The sequence below is a fragment of the Mizuhopecten yessoensis genome, unplaced genomic scaffold, assembly GCF_002113885.1.
Source record: "Mizuhopecten yessoensis strain PY_sf001 unplaced genomic scaffold, ASM211388v2 scaffold10915, whole genome shotgun sequence".
Lineage (NCBI taxonomy): Eukaryota > Metazoa > Mollusca > Bivalvia > Pectinida > Pectinidae > Mizuhopecten > Mizuhopecten yessoensis.
The window spans coordinates 34,773-53,681 of NW_018408785.1; the positions used below are offsets into that span (position 1 = coordinate 34,773).

Here is an 18,909-nt window from a genome sequence, read left to right on the forward strand (position 1 = left end):
TTCTGTAAAATACGAGTGAAAGTTCCCTGTAAATACACATGGATAATTTCTTATGTTCCTACATACGTGGAAAGTTTTCTGTAAAATACGAGTGAAAGTTCCCTGTAAATACACATGGATAATTTCTTATGTTCCTACATACGTGGAAAGTTTTCTGTAAAATACGAGTGAAAGTTCCCTGTAAATACACATGGATAATTTCTTATGTTCCTACATACGTGGAAAGTTTTCTGTAAAATACGAGTGAAAGTTCCCTGTAAATACACATGGATAATTTCTTATGTTCCTACATACGTGGAAAGTTTTCTGTAAAATACGAGTGAAAGTTCCCTGTAAATACACATGGATAATTTCTTATGTTCCTACATACGTGGAAAGTTTTCTGTAAAATACGAGTGAAAGTTCCCTGTAAATACACATGGATAATTTCTTATGTTCCTACATACGTGGAAAGTTTTCTGTAAAATACGAGTGAAAGTTCCCTGTAAATACACATGGATAATTTCTTATGTTCCTACATACGTGGAAAGTTTTCTGTAAAATACGAGTGAAAGTTCCCTGTAAATACACATGGATAATTTCTTATGTTCCTACATACGTGGAAAGTTTTCTGTAAAATATGAGTGAAAGTTCCCTGTAAATACACATGGATAATTTCTTATGTTCCTACATACATGGAAAGTTCCCTGTAAATACACATAGATAATTTCTTATGTTCCTACATACATGGGACAGTTTTCTGTAAATATGAGTGGAAAGTTTCCTGTTTTACTGAACACCAAAACATACTATAACAACTAATGACTAGAAACAAAACCTGGTTCATACAAGTAGTTAACGTTCAATGTACTATGGTTGTATTTCGCAGGTCAAAATTTTGTTTGCAGTCTTGTTTCAGAAAAAAAATAGTTTAATTCGTGTTACGTTAATATTAACTTATAGATCTAACTAACTATCAGATGGACTAACAAATTTTGGGGGTTATATTTTCTGTATGATTTTTCAGACTGAATATGATTTATTCTGTGTGAAGTAGAAAGTGGTATACATCAGCCTGACATGACTTAAAATGACAGTTATAAAGAACACTGGTTCAGTGTTGTTTGTGGTTGGTTAGTGAGGTTTATATGTGATGCCGGTTTAACTGTTATTTGTGCCTAGAATTGTAAATGCTGTTAGTTTGACTGTTGTTTATATTTGTATATCATGAGAGTTATATTAATACATAAATTTGTATGTGATGAGAGTTACAATTCATGGTTTGACACTGGTATTGTCATTGTAGGGTGAGAATACCAGCCAAGCATGTGTATTATTACCGCTGCCCTGACCACAGAAAAAACTATGTGATGTCGTTCTCGTTCTGTTTTGACCGTGAGGATGATGTGTATCAGTTAGCCTACTGCTACCCGTACTCCTACACTCGACTACAGAACTACCTCGACAACTTGGAAAAGAAAAATATGGACTTCTTCTCAAGGGAACTGCTGTGTCTCACAGTTGTAAGTTATAAAGCAATGTTTTTAGGTTGCGAGTGGTGTTTTATTGGAATGTAGAATGTAGATTAATTAATCAACTGAGATATAAGCATTTATTTATATACAAGGTATATATCCAATATTCTACCACAATATGCTGTGTTATTTCATTCTCAGATCATTGTATAAACATGCAGTCTGTTAGATAAATATGAGTTATACACCAAACGTGGTATATGATCTTCCAGAGTTTTGATTGGTCGAGAAGATGAACTTTGACAAGGACAACTTTTTCCACACGCTTTTTGCCACATGCTGTTTTGTTTACATCGTTTGCTGTCAACATCAGGCAAATGTTGGTGACGTTGTGAGGTTATGCAATGGGGAAAAGGGGGTTATTCAGGCAATATGAAAAGAAGATGATACTTAAAGATTTGATCGCTAGTTTCAGGCAAAATTGCTACAGACGCTAGATATCGTTTCGACGTCACACCGTCGCGTGTCCAGGTCGTGAAACCAAAACATGATCTGTCACAGTGTCGGAAAATATTTCTTTCTCCCAACGTCCCGTTTTTGCTATTTGGAGGGTCTGACTTTGGCTGAACTTTCACTATAAACGTCAACCATAGAACCATCACGAAGAAACGTCCCAGGCCTTTTGTTTTGGACATTGATAGCGATTAGTTAGCTTCATCACTTGGCGGGAGGCAGACTTTGTATGATATGCATACGTGCATATAGTCTGCGGTTAATTTATATAATAAATGCAGTACTGCATACTCCCAATACTTAAAGACGTTCGTCTACTATATTTTTTCATGAAGTTGTTGCCAAAACATTTATTTTGACAATTATTAAATTTGTAAAAAAATGAAGTCATTTTTGAATATTAATGAGTGACTTTTTACATATGGGTCATATCACTACGCCAGCCTTGTCAACAAACACATGTGTGTATGTTATTCAAATCAGGTCACACTCCAGCTGTTTCCGACTGAGATTGTGGTAGAAACAGATCACACGACTAGTGATTGTTGAGCATGGTATTTGTTTCACGCTCATTAGTTAATTTTCAAAAGTTACAGAAAGATACTCGCTAAAGCTTGTTTCTTTTGTAACTTTGAAAATTAACTAACTCGAGTGAAATAAATACCATATTCAACAACCACTCGTTGTGTAACCTGTATTTAATGCATTGCTAGTACATGAAACATAGTTGAAAGAAACAATATATTTGATATTTACTTTGTTAACAAACAAAATATACTAAAACTTATCAGATATCCTTTATAATATGATCTTCAGTGATATTAAAACCAACCCCTTATCGATGAGTAACAATATTTACAAGGGGCCTAGATCTAATAAAATGTCTAATATTTCAATGTGTGACATCAGTATTATTATGTGATTTAATTCCAGTTAATAGAACTGCTAGCCCTTACACTGACGTTTTATATATTGAATCTTGTTATCATTACAGCAACAACGTCGCCTGGACATGATCACCATCACTCATCCAGATAACCTAGAAATGGACGAAACCAAGCATACTGTGTTTGTCACTGCCAGGGTCCACCCAGGAGAAACTCCTTCCTCTTTTGTCTGTCAGGGTATGTCAGTGTTAGAGTCCCCACCCAGGAGAAACTCCTTCCTCTTTTGTCTGTCAGGGTATGTCAGCATTAGGGTCCCCACCCAGGAGAAACTCCCTCCTCTTTTGTCTGTCAGGGTATGGCAGTGTTAGGGTCCCCAACCAGGAAAAACTCCCTCCTCTTTCGTCTGTCAAGGTATGTTAGTGTTAGGGTCCCCACCCAGGAGAAACTCCCTCCTCTTTTGTCTGTCAAGGTATGTCAGCGTTAGGGTCCCCACCCAGGAGAAACTCCATCCTCTTTTGTCTGTCAAGGTATGTCAGCGTTAGGGTCCCCACCAAGGAGAAACTCCCGCCTCTTTTTTCTGTCAGGGTATGTCAGTGTTAGGGTCCCCAACCAGGAGAAACTGCCTCCTCTTTTGTCTGTCAGAGTATGTCAGTGTTAGGGTCCCCACCCAGGAGAAACTCCCTCTTCTTTTGTCTGTCAGGGTATGTCAGTGTTAGGGTCCCCAACCAGGAGAAACTGCCTCCTCTTTTGTCTGTCAGAGTATGTCAGCATTAGGGTCCCCACCCAGGAGAAACTCCCACCTCTTTTGTCTGTCAGGGTATGTCAGCGTTAGGGTCCCCACCCAGGAGAAACTCCCTCCTCTTTTGTCTGTCAGAGTATGTCAGCGTTAGGGTCCCCACCCAGGAGAAACTCCCTCCTCTTTCGTCTGTCAAGGTATGTCAGCGTTAGGGTCCCCACCCAGGAGAAACTCCCTCCCCTTTTGTCTGTCGGGGTATGTCAGTGTTAGTGTCCCCACCCAGGAGAAACTCCCTCCTCTTTTTTCTGTCGGGGTATGTCAGCGTTAGGGTCCCCACCCAGGAAAAACTCCCTCCCCTTTTGTCTGTCGGGGTATGTCAGTGTTAGGGTCCCCACCCAGGAGAAAGTCCCTCCTCTTTTTTCTGTCAGGGTATGTCAGCATTAAGGTCGCCACCCAGGAGAAACTCCCTCCTCCTTTGTCTGTCAGGGTATGTCAGTGTTAGGGTCCCCACCCAGGAGAAAGTCCCTCCTCTTTTTTCTGTCAGGGTATGTCAGTGTTGTGGTCCCCACCAAGGAGAAACTCCCTCCTCTTTTTTCTGTCAGGGTATGTCAGTGTTGTGGTCCCCACCAAGGAGAAACTCCATCCTCTTTTTTCTGTCAGGGTATGTCAGTGTTGGGGTCCCCACCAAGGAGAAACTCCATCCTCTTTTTTCTGTCAGGGTATGTCAGTGTTGTGGTCCCCACCAAGGAGAAACTCCCTCCTCTTTTTTCTGTCGGGGTATGCCAGCGTTAGGGTCCCCACCCAGGAAAATCTCCCGCCCCTTTTGTCTGTCGGGGTATGTCAGTGGTAGGGTCCCCACCCAGGAGAAACTCCCTCCCCGTTTGTCTGTCGGGGTATGTCAGTGTTAGTGTCCCCACCCAGGAGAAACTCCCTCCTCTTTCGTCTGTCAAGGTATGTCAGCGTTAGGGTCCCCACCCAGGAAAATCTCCCTCCCCTTTTGTCTGTCGGGGTATGTCAGTGTTAGTGTCCCCACCCAGGAGAACCTCCATCCTCTTTTGTCTGTCAGGGTATGTCAGTGTTGGGGTCCCCACCAAGGAGAAACTCCATCCTCTTTTGTCTGTCAGGGTATGTCAGTGTTGTGGTCCCCACCAAGGAGAAACTCCATCCTCTTTTTTCTGTCAGGGTATGTCAGTGTTGTGGTCCCCACCAAGGAGAAACTCCATCCTCTTTTTTCTGTCAGGGTATGTCAGCGTTAGGGTCCCCACCCAGGAGAAACCCAGTTTGTCTATGGAAGTGTTTTGTCTGTCAGGTTTTGATAGTTATTATTTAGTGTTAGTGATTTGTCTGTCAGGTTTTGATAGTTATTATTTAGTGTTAGTGATTTGTCTGTCAGGGTTTGTCAATGTTAGTGTTTTGTTTGTCAGGGTTTGACCTGGCAGTATTTTGTCTGTTAGGGTTTGTCAGTGTAAGTGTTTGTTTGTCAGTGTTTGTCAGTATCAGAATTTTGTCAAGGTATGGCTATTTTAGGGCTGCCATATTTTTGTTTGTCTGGGTATGTCAGTGCAAGCTCGAGGGTCCTATCAGTATATGGTGTTACAAGTGACAGTGAGTAGATACTACATAAACAGGAAGATCCACTCGTGAGTTGTTAGCGTGAAGTGGTCCAATCCACTGACGAATCCCTTAGACCTAGTATGGCATTGGAGTGGTAGAGTTAATTGATATAACAGCCTTGTTCTTTTGATTTGGATGTTCTGATATAAGATTTATACATGTATCCTTTCAAATGATACCTATGTCATAATCAAAATCAATGTTACATGCAAATAAAGGATATTCAATCAATATCAGTCAGAAAAATATTGTTTGATAGATTCCCATTTTGCTAATAGTATAGCATGGTCATAAATAAGCACATCAAGATGACCCAAAACACGACCAAATTTTCCTGCTACATCACTAAATACATAGTATATATATTTATCTAAACTACATAAACAGTGTTTTTTTTGTTGATTTGAAAAATCCAATGATTGATTCTCCACAATATGAAAGACCCTTGGCTCTGTATCTAGTCCCAAAGGGTATGAGATGACTGAGATCAAAAAAAACCCACAACACTTTTCCTTCTAACTAGAGTAGCGACATGCTTTAATCTATGTCTGTGTTAACATTACACAAGTTCTCTTTGTGCCAGTGATCAATACAAACCTCGTCATAATCCTACACAGTGATGGCTGTAATGGAACTGGAATAGCTTTCTCACTATTTTTTGTTCAATCATTGTGACCTAGATAAAGATTGATGGTTAGGGTAAGATTTGAGAGATCATAAATTTGATGTCTTTTCCAGACCATGTTTTTTCTACCAACACAAAAAGAAACCCCCAAAAAACCTGACTTGTAACTTCCAATTTTCAAAGTCCCCTGGAGTCCAGGCATCCCTTCTTTAAATTTGTTTGAACTGTGGAAGAAAGTCAGACAAAAACTATATGAAAGAGAAATGTGAAGAAATGAATCATTTACTGGGGACTTGGTTTACTTCTGTATTGATAAAGTTGTTTGTCTCAGTTCTGCTTTGATCGGAATGATTTATCTGTATTGATAAAGTTGTTTGTCTCAGTTCTGCTTTGATCGGAATGATTTATCTGTATTGATAAAGTTGTTTGTCTCAGTTCTGCTTTGATCGGAATGATCTAAAACTAAATAGGATGTGTTGTCAAATGTGTATTGCCAACCTGTAATCTACTAAAGTTTTTGGTTAGACATGTGGTAGTGGTTAGAGAGATATTGAATGAGACATATAAAGCATTGGTTAGAAATGTTGGATACCATGATTGTAATTAAGAGTCTTGTGTGGGTTTTTACTTGTTTAAATTTTATATTGGTTTGAAAAAATCATGTGGATTTATATTTTGCTGATTGAAGTTTGAATGGTGTCTGGGGTTGTACGTATTGATCTAAGCCTGCTGTTAGGTTTACTCACTTAAACTTTGGCTGATATTTGTATTTTCAGAAATTAATTAACCTCATGTGTTTTTTTTCAGGGTTGATTGACTTTTTAATTAGCAATCATCCAATAGCAAAGGTCTTACGAGAACATATTGTGTTTAAAATCGTCCCGATGTTGAATCCCGATGGTGTGTACCTTGGAAATTACAGGTGAGTATGATTAGGGTCTGACACATATTCCCTAGAGAGGTAGCCAATTTTCACCTTATTGATTACTTGCTTGTAATTACTTGAACAGATTCATGTAATTTAAAATTTCTGCAATATTTGATTTTGTGAAAATATTGTGAAGGCTTAAGAAGAAACACAGGGAGAATGAGGAAATCAGAATTCACATTTAATTTGTAAAAAGCTTTTAGAATCGTCTGCTTTAGTTCCATGAGGTGCCAGGTCATGATTTCCAGACCAGTAGTGTAAAGCTATTCTTAGTCCTTGGATCATAAATTTAAGATGATTAATATTCCCATCATATTACCAGATTAATGCTTGCTAGGCATAAAAAAAAACACAATCATATGCTGACCTCAACAAGATTTGCTATGAAGCATCCTTGGGTCCAGGGATTGAGGCCAATGAGAATATTTGCCCTGATAACTTAAATGTTCAGCCTTCTGGGCGCTTGTTGTAGTCTGTACTGATGTCTTACTTTGTAACATGGACCAGTGTTTTTAGTAGTCAACTTGTGTAATACTTATTTGATTTGTAAAGGTCAGTGAGTTTCTGTTGTACAGGTGTTTACATTGTACCGTCTGTTACTTTACTTCTATGTTTTCTAGGTGCTCGTTGATGGGTTTTGACCTGAACAGACATTGGCTGGAACCCTCGCCCTGGGCACACCCAACATTGTACGCCACAAAAAATGTCCTCATGGAGCTCGACAGGAACGAGGTACTAACAGCAAACAAACTGTCACCCACAGAATATAAAACATATGTCAAGGCTTCATTGTTATTCAAAAGGACTGAAGTAGTCAGTCTCCATCAATTAAATAAGGTGTGTGTGTGTGTGTGTGTGGGGGGGGGGGGGGGGGGGGGGATGATGTTTATACATTATCTGTTCTTGAATAAGTCTAAGTTTTTGTCCAGCTCTGAGAGTTGTTCAACAGTTGTGAAACAGGGGCTGAGGTGGCCAAGTGGTTAAGGCGTCTGACATTCTGCTACCACGAGGCCTCCACCACTGGGTCGCGGGTTCGAGGCCTACAGGGGGCAGGCACCAGCTACTGGTCGTAGGTCGGTGGTTTTTCTCTGGGAACCCCGGCTTTCCTCCACCACCAAAACCTGGCACGTCCTTAACCATAGCTGTTAATCAGACATAAAACACAAACAAACAAACAAAAATGTCCAACACTTGAGTATGTACGGAATATGGATCACAATTTCATAGTTATGGTTATCACTATCATGAACTTAATCTCCAGATTTACATGTATGTAATATCAGGAGACATTTGTCCAGGTCAAAAAAGTTTAATGTCTACATACAATCTTGTGTTCAGTCAATAACTTTTAGTTAACAATGAAATTATTAAGTATATTCATCTTCACTAGATGTTATGTATGTGTCTGTATGTGCATGCATGACGCTTTCATGACCTTAATCCTTGTGTTATAAAGGAATAACATTGACTGGGAGGTGATGTATGGAACTTCTGTTGCTTTGCTACAATTAAGTTATTGTTCCTCAAAATATCTAGAGTTCCCTCAGGTCAGTCTTGGTCTTACTTCAAACATCTAGCTTTCTTGTTTAGAGTTAACTTTTCAAGTTCAAGGAAATTCACCATAATGAATTGGTAAAAGATAATTTTTATCAGATTATTAATATTCAAGCCATATACTCCCACAATGTTTAACAGTGAGAGAATCAGTGTCAATAAGCAGAATCTTGTTGAAGATGCGGCTATGGAGTTTTGTGTTGTTTCTAGAATAAACATATATATTAGAGTACATTAACTGGTAACACAGCTGTACTAGTGATGTTTGTTACTTGACATGTTACAGAAGGTCCTAGTGGACTTCTACATAGACATACATGCCCACTCTACGCTGATGAACGGGTTTATGTACGGCAACACTTACGACGACATTGACCGGTACGAGCGACAGTCTGTCTTCCCCAAATTACTTTGTGCCAATGCTGAGGATTTCTCCCTGGCCAACACAAACTTTAACAAGGATGCGGTGAAGGCCGGTACTGGTCGCAGGTAAATACACATATATTCTTGGTTGTGTTGTTAGTAATAGCCATTGTTGTCGTTGTGTTAAATATATATAGGTTATTGTGAATATTGAAACAGTTCAGTGGTTTTGGTACACAAGAAATTAGGGATAGTTTGTATCCAGTGGAAAATATTGTGCAGGGGACATACAGGCCTTGAAAAGGTTTTTAAGACTATTGATTCTCTTAAAAAGCCCAAAAATTGATGAAAAGGTCATTAAAACCCTTACATTTAACAAAAGTGTCTTGAAAGGGTCAAATTCAGATTTTGATTTGACTAAATGATCATTAAACTATGGTTGTATATTAATTTTGGTGGTTTTGTGGAGCTATTTTCATAAAAATGAATTGTTGTAAGAAAATATAAGAATATGAAATATTTGTTACAAGTTAATTTCTTGATTTTTGGAAAACAGACCAGTGTTAGATTTTAGTGTTGTTTGGTGTGTATATGGTGAGTTTAGAGCCATCCACTCTCCACATCTCTGTATTTTGAGAATTTGGAAATTAAATGGCATAAGATTTTAGGCCATATTTTTACATGAAAAGACCCTAAAAAGCCTTGAATTTCATAGTAAAATTCCTGTAGTTGGATTTGTGCACTCAGTAATCTCTTGTTTGTAAACAGTTTTTTTCTTAATCGTTTACTAGTGCATCAAAATAATTTGAGCTAAAAACATCCAGTATCTTGTCAGCTGACATATTTATGTCATTAAATTATCATTTTGATCAACGCAATAGGATATCTTCTGCTAAAACACCTTCAGCAACTTAATTCTCTTAATGGAAATATATATCATTAAACAAACCTTTATACAGACTACTTCATCTAGATAATCCACTACAGTAAAAATGCATACCGACATCCCACAATGAAGTTAGGAGCTACTCTGTCATCAGGTGGTTCTGGATCTTCTAATACGATCTTGTCCGAGCCATACCTTTTAAACCATTTAAGATTATTGATAAAACTTGCAATATAACTGCATCACCTACAGATGATGTGCGATGCAGTTTCATTAGGTCACTGTGGCCTTGACCTCAAGGTCTGATTATTTCAAACTTTAAAAGGTTAACGTCAAGGTGATGCCATCGGTCCCTCACTGTGTCTAGTTTTGCTGAAAGTTAGTATGCAAGTACATGTTTATGATCATTATGATGGCATTTTATACTCTATCTAAGTATCATGACTATGGAGTCAGTTTTGAGGAATTCGTAATGGTCCCCATCACAATTAGAACTTGTTCATAAATGCATTTTATAAGTTAACAGTAGACAGTTTCTCTAACAATAAGGTCAAATAAGTGTTAAGTTTAAAATATACTGAGGATATCCTCAAGGTCAAAGGTCATATAGGTGCAAAGTTTTCAGGAATATCTTGTCTGGGCTGTACCTTATAAACTGTTGTTCACCAAAACAAATCTCTAGTTTCTATTGGAGTTTTACCAATGTGCTAGCCAAATTTTGTCCAGACAACTCCGACGACGGCTTTGATGGAAGTTTTGTGAAATGCCACAGATATCATCACCATATTTGGATATTGTGCATCTGTGTGTATATTTTCAATTAGTTTGTTTCTATGGAAGTAATGCCCCTGTCACGAAATCCTTAGCCAGTTTTTCTAATTCGGAATAACATATATACTTTTTGCAGAATAATGCTCATCAAACCTTTTACAACATACTTTGATGAAAGTTTCTTAGCACTGTCATAACTTGGTACAATTGTACATTGAAAGTGACTTTTTTTCATCATTTCAGCAGAGCAGTTAAATAATTATCCTGTACTGTAGAGGGGTTAAATAATTAGCCTGTACAGTAGAGGGATTAAATAATTAGCCTGTACAGTAGAGTGATTAAATTATTAGCCTGTACAGTAGAGGGATTATATAATTAACCTTTACAGTAGAGGAGTTAAATAATTAGCCTGTAAAGTAGAGGGGTATAATAATAATCCTGTACAGTAGAGGGGTTTAATAATTAGAGGTTATTATATGACCATTTTGATATCATATCCCTTATAAGCCAGAGAGTTCCGATATCATCCCGAGGGGTCAAAGGCCCCGAGGGCTGATATCGGGACTGAGGGCTGATAAGGGATATGATATCAAAATGGTCATATTATAAACTTTTTGTCATGTGTTCAACTCCGACGTCCGACTCCGTTTTCTGTGAGTGTTTGTGTTTTTCATACTTTTGACGAAGTTCTCCGTGTCCTCGTCACAACCGAACCTTGCACTCTTCTCCGCATTTTCCTTATCAATGAGGTCATCCAGTTCAAGTATTCTAGGCGCTAGAGAACTAAGTATTTCCTCTCCCTGGTTTGTTGACATTTTGTTTGTTGACATCTGCTCAACACACTGTCTAAGCCAAAAAAAACACCTGACAGCGCAAATCCGGATTTTACTCGGAACGCTTCGGGCGCTTCCCATATCCAATACAGAAGTAGAGGTGTTCCGAACAGGGGGTGCATTAAAAGAATTGTTATCGCATGGGGGGGTGCATTACGAGAAACTTATCACACGGGTGACCGGAAGTGGTATAATAAGAATCCTGTACAGAAGAGGGGGATACTAAGAATCCTATCCAGTAGAAGGATATTAAGAGTATCTTGTATAGTAGAGGGGTATAATAAGTATACTTTACAGTAGAGGGGTATAATAAGTATCCTGTACATAAGAAGGGTATAATAATTAGCCTGTAAAGTAGAGGGGTTAAACAATTAGCCTGTACAGTAGAGGGATTAAACAATTAGCCTGTACAGTAGAGGGATTAAATAATTAGCCTGTACAGTAGAGGGATAAAAAAATTAGCCTGTACAATAGAGGGATTAAATAAGTATCCTGTATAGTAGAGGGGTTAAATAATTAGCCTGTACAGTAGAGGGGTTAAACAATTAGCCTGTAAAGTAGAGGGGTTAAATTATTACCCTGTACAATAGATGGGTTAAATAATTATCCTGTACAGTAGAGGAATTAGATAATTATCCTGTACAGTAGAGGGATTAAATAATTAGCCTATACAGTAGAGGGATTAAAAAGTTAGCCTGTACAGTAGAGGGGTTAAATAATTAGCCTGTAAAGTAGAGGTGTTAAAAAGTTAGCCTGTAAAGTAGAGGGGTTAAATAATTAGCCTGTACAGTAGAGGGGTTACATAATTAGCCTGTACAGTAGAGGAATTAGATAATTATCCTGTACAGTAGAGGGATTAAATAATAAGCCTATACAGTAGAGGGATTAAAAAGTTAGCCTGTACAGTAGAGGGGTTAAATAATTAGCCTGTAAAGTAGAGGTGTTAAAAAGTTAGCCTGTAAAGTAGAGGGGTTAAATAATTAGCCTGTACAGTAGAGGGATTACATAATTAGCCTGTACAGTAGAGGGGTATAATAATAATCCTGTTCAGTTGAGGGGTTAAATAATTAGCCTGTACAGCTGTTGAGGGATTAAATAATTAGCCTGTACAGTAGAGGGTTAAATAATTAGCCTGTACAGCTGTAGAGGGATTAAATAATTAGCCTGTAAAGTAGAGGGATTAAATAATTAGCCTGTTAAGTAGAGGGATAAAATAATTAGCCTGTACAGTAAAGGGATTAAATAATTAGCCTGTAAAGTAGAGGGGTTAAATAATTAGCCTGTACAGTAGAGGGGTTAAATAATTAGCTTGTACAGTAGAGGGGTTTAATAATTAGCCTGTACAGAAGAGTGATTAAATTATTAGCCTGTACAGTAGAGGGATTATATAGTTAACCTTTACAGTAGAGGGGTTAAATAATTAGCTTGTACAGTAGAGGGGTTTAATAATTAGCCTGTACAGAAGAGGGATTAAATTATTAGCCTGTACAGTAGAGGGATTATATAATTAACCTTTACAGTAGAGGAGTTAAATAATTAGCCTGTAGAAGGGTATAATAATAATCCTGTACAGTAGAGGGGTATAATAATTAGAGGTTATTATATGACCATTTTGATGTCATATCCCTTATCAGCCCGAGAGTTCCGATATCATCCCGAGGGGTCAAAGGCCCCGAGGGCTGATATCGGGACTGAGGGCTGATAAGGGATATGATATCAAAATGGTCATATTATAAACTTTTTGTCATGTGTTCAACTCCGACATCCGACTCCGTTTTCTGTGAGTGTTTGTGTTTTTCATACTTTTGACGAAGTTCTCCGTGTCCTCGTCACAACCGAACCTTGCACTCTTCTCCGCGTTTTCCTTATCAATGAGGTCATCCAATTCAAGTATTCTAGGCGCTAGAGAATTAAGTATTTCCTCTCCCTGGTTTGTTGACATTTTGTTTGTTGACATCTGCTCAACACACTGTCTAAGCTAAAAAAAAACCTGACAGCGCAAATCCGGATTTTACTTGGAACGCTTCGGGCGCTTCCCATATCCAATACAGAAGTAGAGGTGTTCCGAACAGGGGGTGCATTACAAGAATTGTTATTGCATGGGGGGTGCATTACGAGAAACTTATCACACGGGTGACCGGAAGTGGTATAATAAGTATCCTGTACAGTAGAGGGGTATACTAAGTATCCTATCCAGTAGAAGGATATTAAGAGTATCTTGTATAGTAGAGGGGTATAATAAGTATACTGTACAGTAGAGGGGTATAATAAGTATCCTGTACAGTAGAGGGGTATACTAAGTATCCTATCCAGTAGAGGGATATTAAGAGTATCCTGTACAGTAGAGGGGTATAATAAGTATCCTGTACAGTAGAGGGGTATACTAAGTATCTTGTACAGTAGAGGGGTATAATAAGTATCCTGTACAGTAGAGGGGTATAATAAGTATCCTGTACAGTAGAGGGGTATACTAAGTATCCTGTACATAAGAGGGGTATAATAGGTATCCTGTACAGTATAGGGGTATAATAAGTATCCTGTACAGGATACTTATTATACCCCTATTCTGTACAGGATACTTATAATACCCCTCTACTGTACAGGCTAATTATTTAATCCCTCTACTGTACAGGCTAATTATTTAACCCCTCTACTGTCCAGGCTGACTTTTTAAACCCTCTACTGTATAGGCTAATTATTTAATCCCTCTACTGTACAGGCTAATTATTTAACCCCTCTACTGTAAAGGTTAATTATATAATCCCTCTACTGTACAGGCTAATAATTTAATCACTCTTCTGTACAGGCTAATTATTAAACCCCTCTACTGTACAAGCTAATTATTTAACCCCTCTACTGTACAGGCTAATTATTTAATCCCTTTACTCTACAGGCTAATTATTTTATCCCTCTACTTAACAGGCTAATTATTTAATCCCTCTACTGTACAGGCTAATTATGTAACCCCTCTACTGTACAGGCTAATTATTTAATCCCTTTACTCTACAGGCTAATTATTTTATCCCTCTACTTAACAGGCTAATTATTTAATCCCTCTACTGTACAGGCTAACTTTTTAATCCCTTATACCCCTCTACTGTACATAAGAGGGGTATAATAGGAATCCTGTACAGTATAGGGGTATAATAAGTAAACTGTACAGTAGAGGGGTATACTAAGTATCTTTTACAGTAGAGGGGAATAATAAGTATCCTGTTCAGTAGAGGGGTATAATAAGTATCGTGTACATTAGAGGGGTATTATAAGTATCCTGTACATAAGAGGGGTATACTAAGTATCCTGTACAGTAGAGGGGTATAATAAGTATCCTGTACAGTAGAGGGGTATACTAAGTATCCTGTACAGTATAGGGGTATAATAAGTATCATGTACAGTAGAGAGGTATAATAAGTATCTTGTACAGTAGAGGGGTATAATAAGTATCCTGTACAGTATAGGGGTATAATAAGTATCCTGTACAGTTGAGGGGTATAATAAGTATCATGTACAGTAGAGGGGTATAAGAACTATCCTGTACAGTAGAGGGGGATAAGTATCCTGTACAGTATAGAGGTATAATAAGTATCCTGTACAGTGGAGGGTTATAATAAGTATCCTGTACAGTTGAGGGGTATAATAAGTATCCTGTACAGTAGAGGGGTATAATAAGTATCCTGTACAGTTGAGGGGTATAATAGGTATCCTGTACAGTAGAGGGGGATAATAAGTATCCTGTACAGTATAGAGGTATAATAAGTATCCTGTACAGTAGAGGGATATACTAAGTATCCTGTACAGTTGAGGGGTATAATAGGTATCCTGTACAGTAGAGGGGTATAATAAGTATCCTGTACAGTAGAGGGGTATAATAAGAATCCTGAACAGTAGAGGGGTATAATAAGTATGCTGTACAGTGGAGGGATATAATAAGTATCCTGTACAGTAGAGGGGAATAATAAGTATCCTGTACATTAGAAGGGAATAATAAGTATCCTGTACATTAGAAGGGAATAATAAGTATCCTGTACAGTAGAATGGTATAATAAGTTTCCTGTACAGTAGAGGGGGATAATAAGTATCCTGTACGGTAGAAGGGTATAATAAGTTTCCTGTACAGTAGAGGGGTATAATAAGTATACTGTACAGTGGAGGGATATAATAAGTATCCTGTACAGTAGAGGGGTATAATAAGTATCCTGTACATTAGAAGGGTATAATAAGTATCCTGTACAGTAGAGGGGTATAATAGGTATCTTGTACAGTAGAGGGGTATAATAAGTATCCTGTACAGTAGAGGGGTATAATAAGTATATTGTATAGTAGAGGGGTATAATAAGTACTATACACAGGTTAGATGTTTAAATTTGGATGCACTCGCTCTAGTACCAGTCTGTTTATTGTCCATCTGTTTAAATTAAGTTTCTGTGCATGAATGTGTTCATTCACTCATTACTGAGGCTACTCAATCCTGATTGGTTCATTGGTCTCTGTGTAATAACTACCAGGTATCATTACAATGCTTTCATTTCAATCAGATCTGCAGTTGGGGATTAGATTTGATTTCCAATGTGATGCATGCATATTACCGCTTAATTATATTCATTGGTTTTTGTGCAATAACTATATTGTAAAAATTGTTTTGATTTCAACCAAATTCAATATGCATGCACCTACTAAATTGAAATCTCGTGCAAGGTTTGCACAACTAATTAATGAGACTTTACAATTCTGATCAGCTAGCACCTTGGTTGAGATTAAGTTACAGAATCTAAACCCTCGCTGAGAGAACAGATCACAGTCAGTGACAGGTAACAGGTGTTTGTAATGTGTTTTGTAATAGATTTTTCAATGTGGTGTTCAATTTCGTAATTTTGTTTAAAGTGTAATGTTTCACATTTAACATATTTCTCCCAATTAATATAAAGACATAAAGTCAAAATGTTTTACCTTAAACTTAAAAAGTCAATAAAACCGGACAAAACACTGAGATATCGAGTATTCAGGATAACAGAAGAGTGCAGCTAGCCTAGGTGTCTGTTTTATCAATGTACCATATGAAAATGTCATTTTAATTTAGTGAAGGCCAAAATTATCACATTCCAAGTTTCTTACTTCAATTCAAATGAAATTTATCCGTGCAGTTTTGTGATAAAGTAGCACCATTTCAGTCGAAGGTCCGGTTTTCTCTATTATCCAAGGTTCTCACTTATTTGAACGCCCATTACTGATCTGTTTCCATTACACTGTGTACAATGTCTATAAGTCACTTGTGTGTATCAGACACTGCGGTCAGGATCTCAACATGTCATTGGTCCATGGTTTTACTAAGATGTTTAGGAATTGGTCTGCCAGGACAAGGGGAAGAGTGTTGTTCCTTACACTTAGTGCCTGATTATTCCTGTCGAGCTAATCAATACAAAGTGATAGTCACATGATCAGCAAACCTCAATTTGGAGTTTGAATTTCAAAGGTCAGAGCACACTTTTAACAACTCCATTTGTAGACAATGTGACATTTGTCTTCCCAGGCACTTTACATATGGTGACTGCCTGTTGGAGGGAAGACAAGTAATGATCATTCCCTTGCTTGTGGAAGATGTTTTGCATCAAAGTTTCTCTGTCTTAACCAGAAATGTGAATGGGTATAAAAGACCCCACTGTGAAATAGGAAGCTGTTTTTATAGTATAGTTGTGTAGTAATAAGTTTCAGTGCTAGACTAGCTGTCCCCCATTGTCTGGCTGTTCCATTCACCTTGTTCAATATAAACCAGATGTAACATTTCCTAGATTTGTTGGTAGCCTGGGAAAGTTAAAACACACAACACATGGCAGACAGACCCAACATGTCTACTACCAGGGGCAGAGGGTGGCAACTTACAACAAGTGGTATTGGGACTTCAGAAGTCTAATAGGGCGAATAAAATTTATCAAATATGCTTTTGTCAGCATTTTTCCTCCGTGAATATCAGGATGGATTGGGAAGTCAGAGACTCTGGGACAAACTGGTCTTCTAGATGGAGTAGTGGCTAGGGAATAAATTACCCAGAAAAGGGATTGGACCAAAGCTTGTAGGCTATGCTAGTGATTGAGAGTCAAAGAAATCACAATTTCTAGTTTACTTCATTCACACGCTATTCAGGGACCTTCCAGACAGTCTGCCTATTGTAATTCATCGAAATGCATCATTTTGGGAAAAAAAATCAGGGCCACCGTTTTTGAAGACTTTTTTGGCGTGGAAGCTGGTGTTTATGTCTGACCAGGTTCAGTAGGTTGATTTTAATGTCATAGTGTCTGGACATACATGTCGGACGTTAATATCTGGGTTGACAATGAAGGATATTTCCACTAGAATACTTCTGACTTGTGTCAATTTTGCTTTAGAATGAACCTTCGGAGAGCTGACAGTATAATTAACTTTGATTTTGTGATGAATGATGTCTGCAGAAATGGGTATAATGTGAATTTCATTAAATAGATACATGGTATGGCTACTTCTGTATCAAGGAAGGCTCTCTAGTATTTACTTTAATAGCTACCTTTTCATGAGTGATTTGAATAATTATTATAGTCCATTGTCATCTTCACTGCTATTTTAATGAAGACCGTTTTCATGTCAGATCCAGACATTCCAACTCTAATAGAGACATGTGTCATGTTAGACCCAGACATTCCAACTCTAATAGAGACATGTGTCATGTTAGATCCAGACAGTCCTGCTCTAAAAGAGACATGTGTCATGTTAGACCCAGACATTCCAACTCTAATAGAGACATGTGTCATGTTAGATCCAGACAGTACTGCTCTAATAGAGATATGTGTCATGTTAGATCCAGACATTCCAACTCTAATAGAGACATGTGTCATGTTAGACCCAGACATTCCAACTATAATAGAGACATGTGTCATGTTAGATCCAGACAGTCCTGCTCTAGTAGAGACCTTTGTCATGTTAGATCCAGACAGTCCTACTCTAGTAGAGACCTTTGTCATGTTAGATCCAGACAGTACTACTCTAATAGAGACATGTGTCATGTTTGACCCAGACAGTCCTACTCTAATAGAGACATGTGTCATGTTAGATCCAGACAGTCCTACTCTATTAGAGACCTTTGTCATGTTAGATCCAGACAGTCCTGCTTTAGTAGAGACCTTTGTCATGTTAGATCCAGACAGTCCTACTCTAGTAGAGACCTTTGTCATGTTAGATCCAGACAGTCCTACTCTAGTAGAGACCTTTGTCATGTTAGATCCAGACAGTCCTGCTCTAGTAGAGACCTTTGTCATGTTAGATCCAGACAGTCCTACTCTAGTAGAGACCTTTGTCATGTTAGATCCAGACAGTCCTACTCTAGTAGAGACCTTTGTCATGTTAGATCCAGACAGTCCTACTCTAGTAGAGACCTTTGTCATGTTAGATCCAGACAGTCCTACTCTAGTAGAGACCTTTGTCATGTTAGATCCAGACAGTCCTACTCTAGTAGAGACCTTTGTCATGTTAGACCCAGACAGTCCTACTCTAGTAGAGACCTTTGTCATGTTAGATCCAGACAGTCCTACTCTATTAGAGACCTTTGTCATGTTAGATCCAGACAGTCCTGCTTTAGTAGAGACCTTTGTCATGTTAGATCCAGACAGTCCTGCTCTAATTGAGACATGTGTCATGTTAGATCCAAACAGTCCTGCTCTAATAGAGAAATGTGTCATGTTAGATCCAGACAATCCTGCTCTAATAGAGACATGTGTCAT

At 38.1% G+C, this 18,909-nt stretch overlaps 1 protein-coding gene across 1 annotated transcript in view; it reads left to right on the forward strand.

Moving 5' to 3' along the window:
- Positions 1-18,909, forward strand: part of LOC110463545 (cytosolic carboxypeptidase 6-like) — a 52,949-nt gene that overhangs the window by 6,748 nt on the left and 27,292 nt on the right. The window contains exons 5-9 of the mRNA XM_021518208.1: positions 1,286-1,502; positions 2,962-3,091; positions 6,637-6,751; positions 7,378-7,489; positions 8,598-8,800. Coding sequence (XP_021373883.1) covers positions 1,286-1,502; positions 2,962-3,091; positions 6,637-6,751; positions 7,378-7,489; positions 8,598-8,800 — 777 coding nt within the window. The remainder of the gene's footprint in view (positions 1-1,285; positions 1,503-2,961; positions 3,092-6,636; positions 6,752-7,377; positions 7,490-8,597; positions 8,801-18,909) is intronic.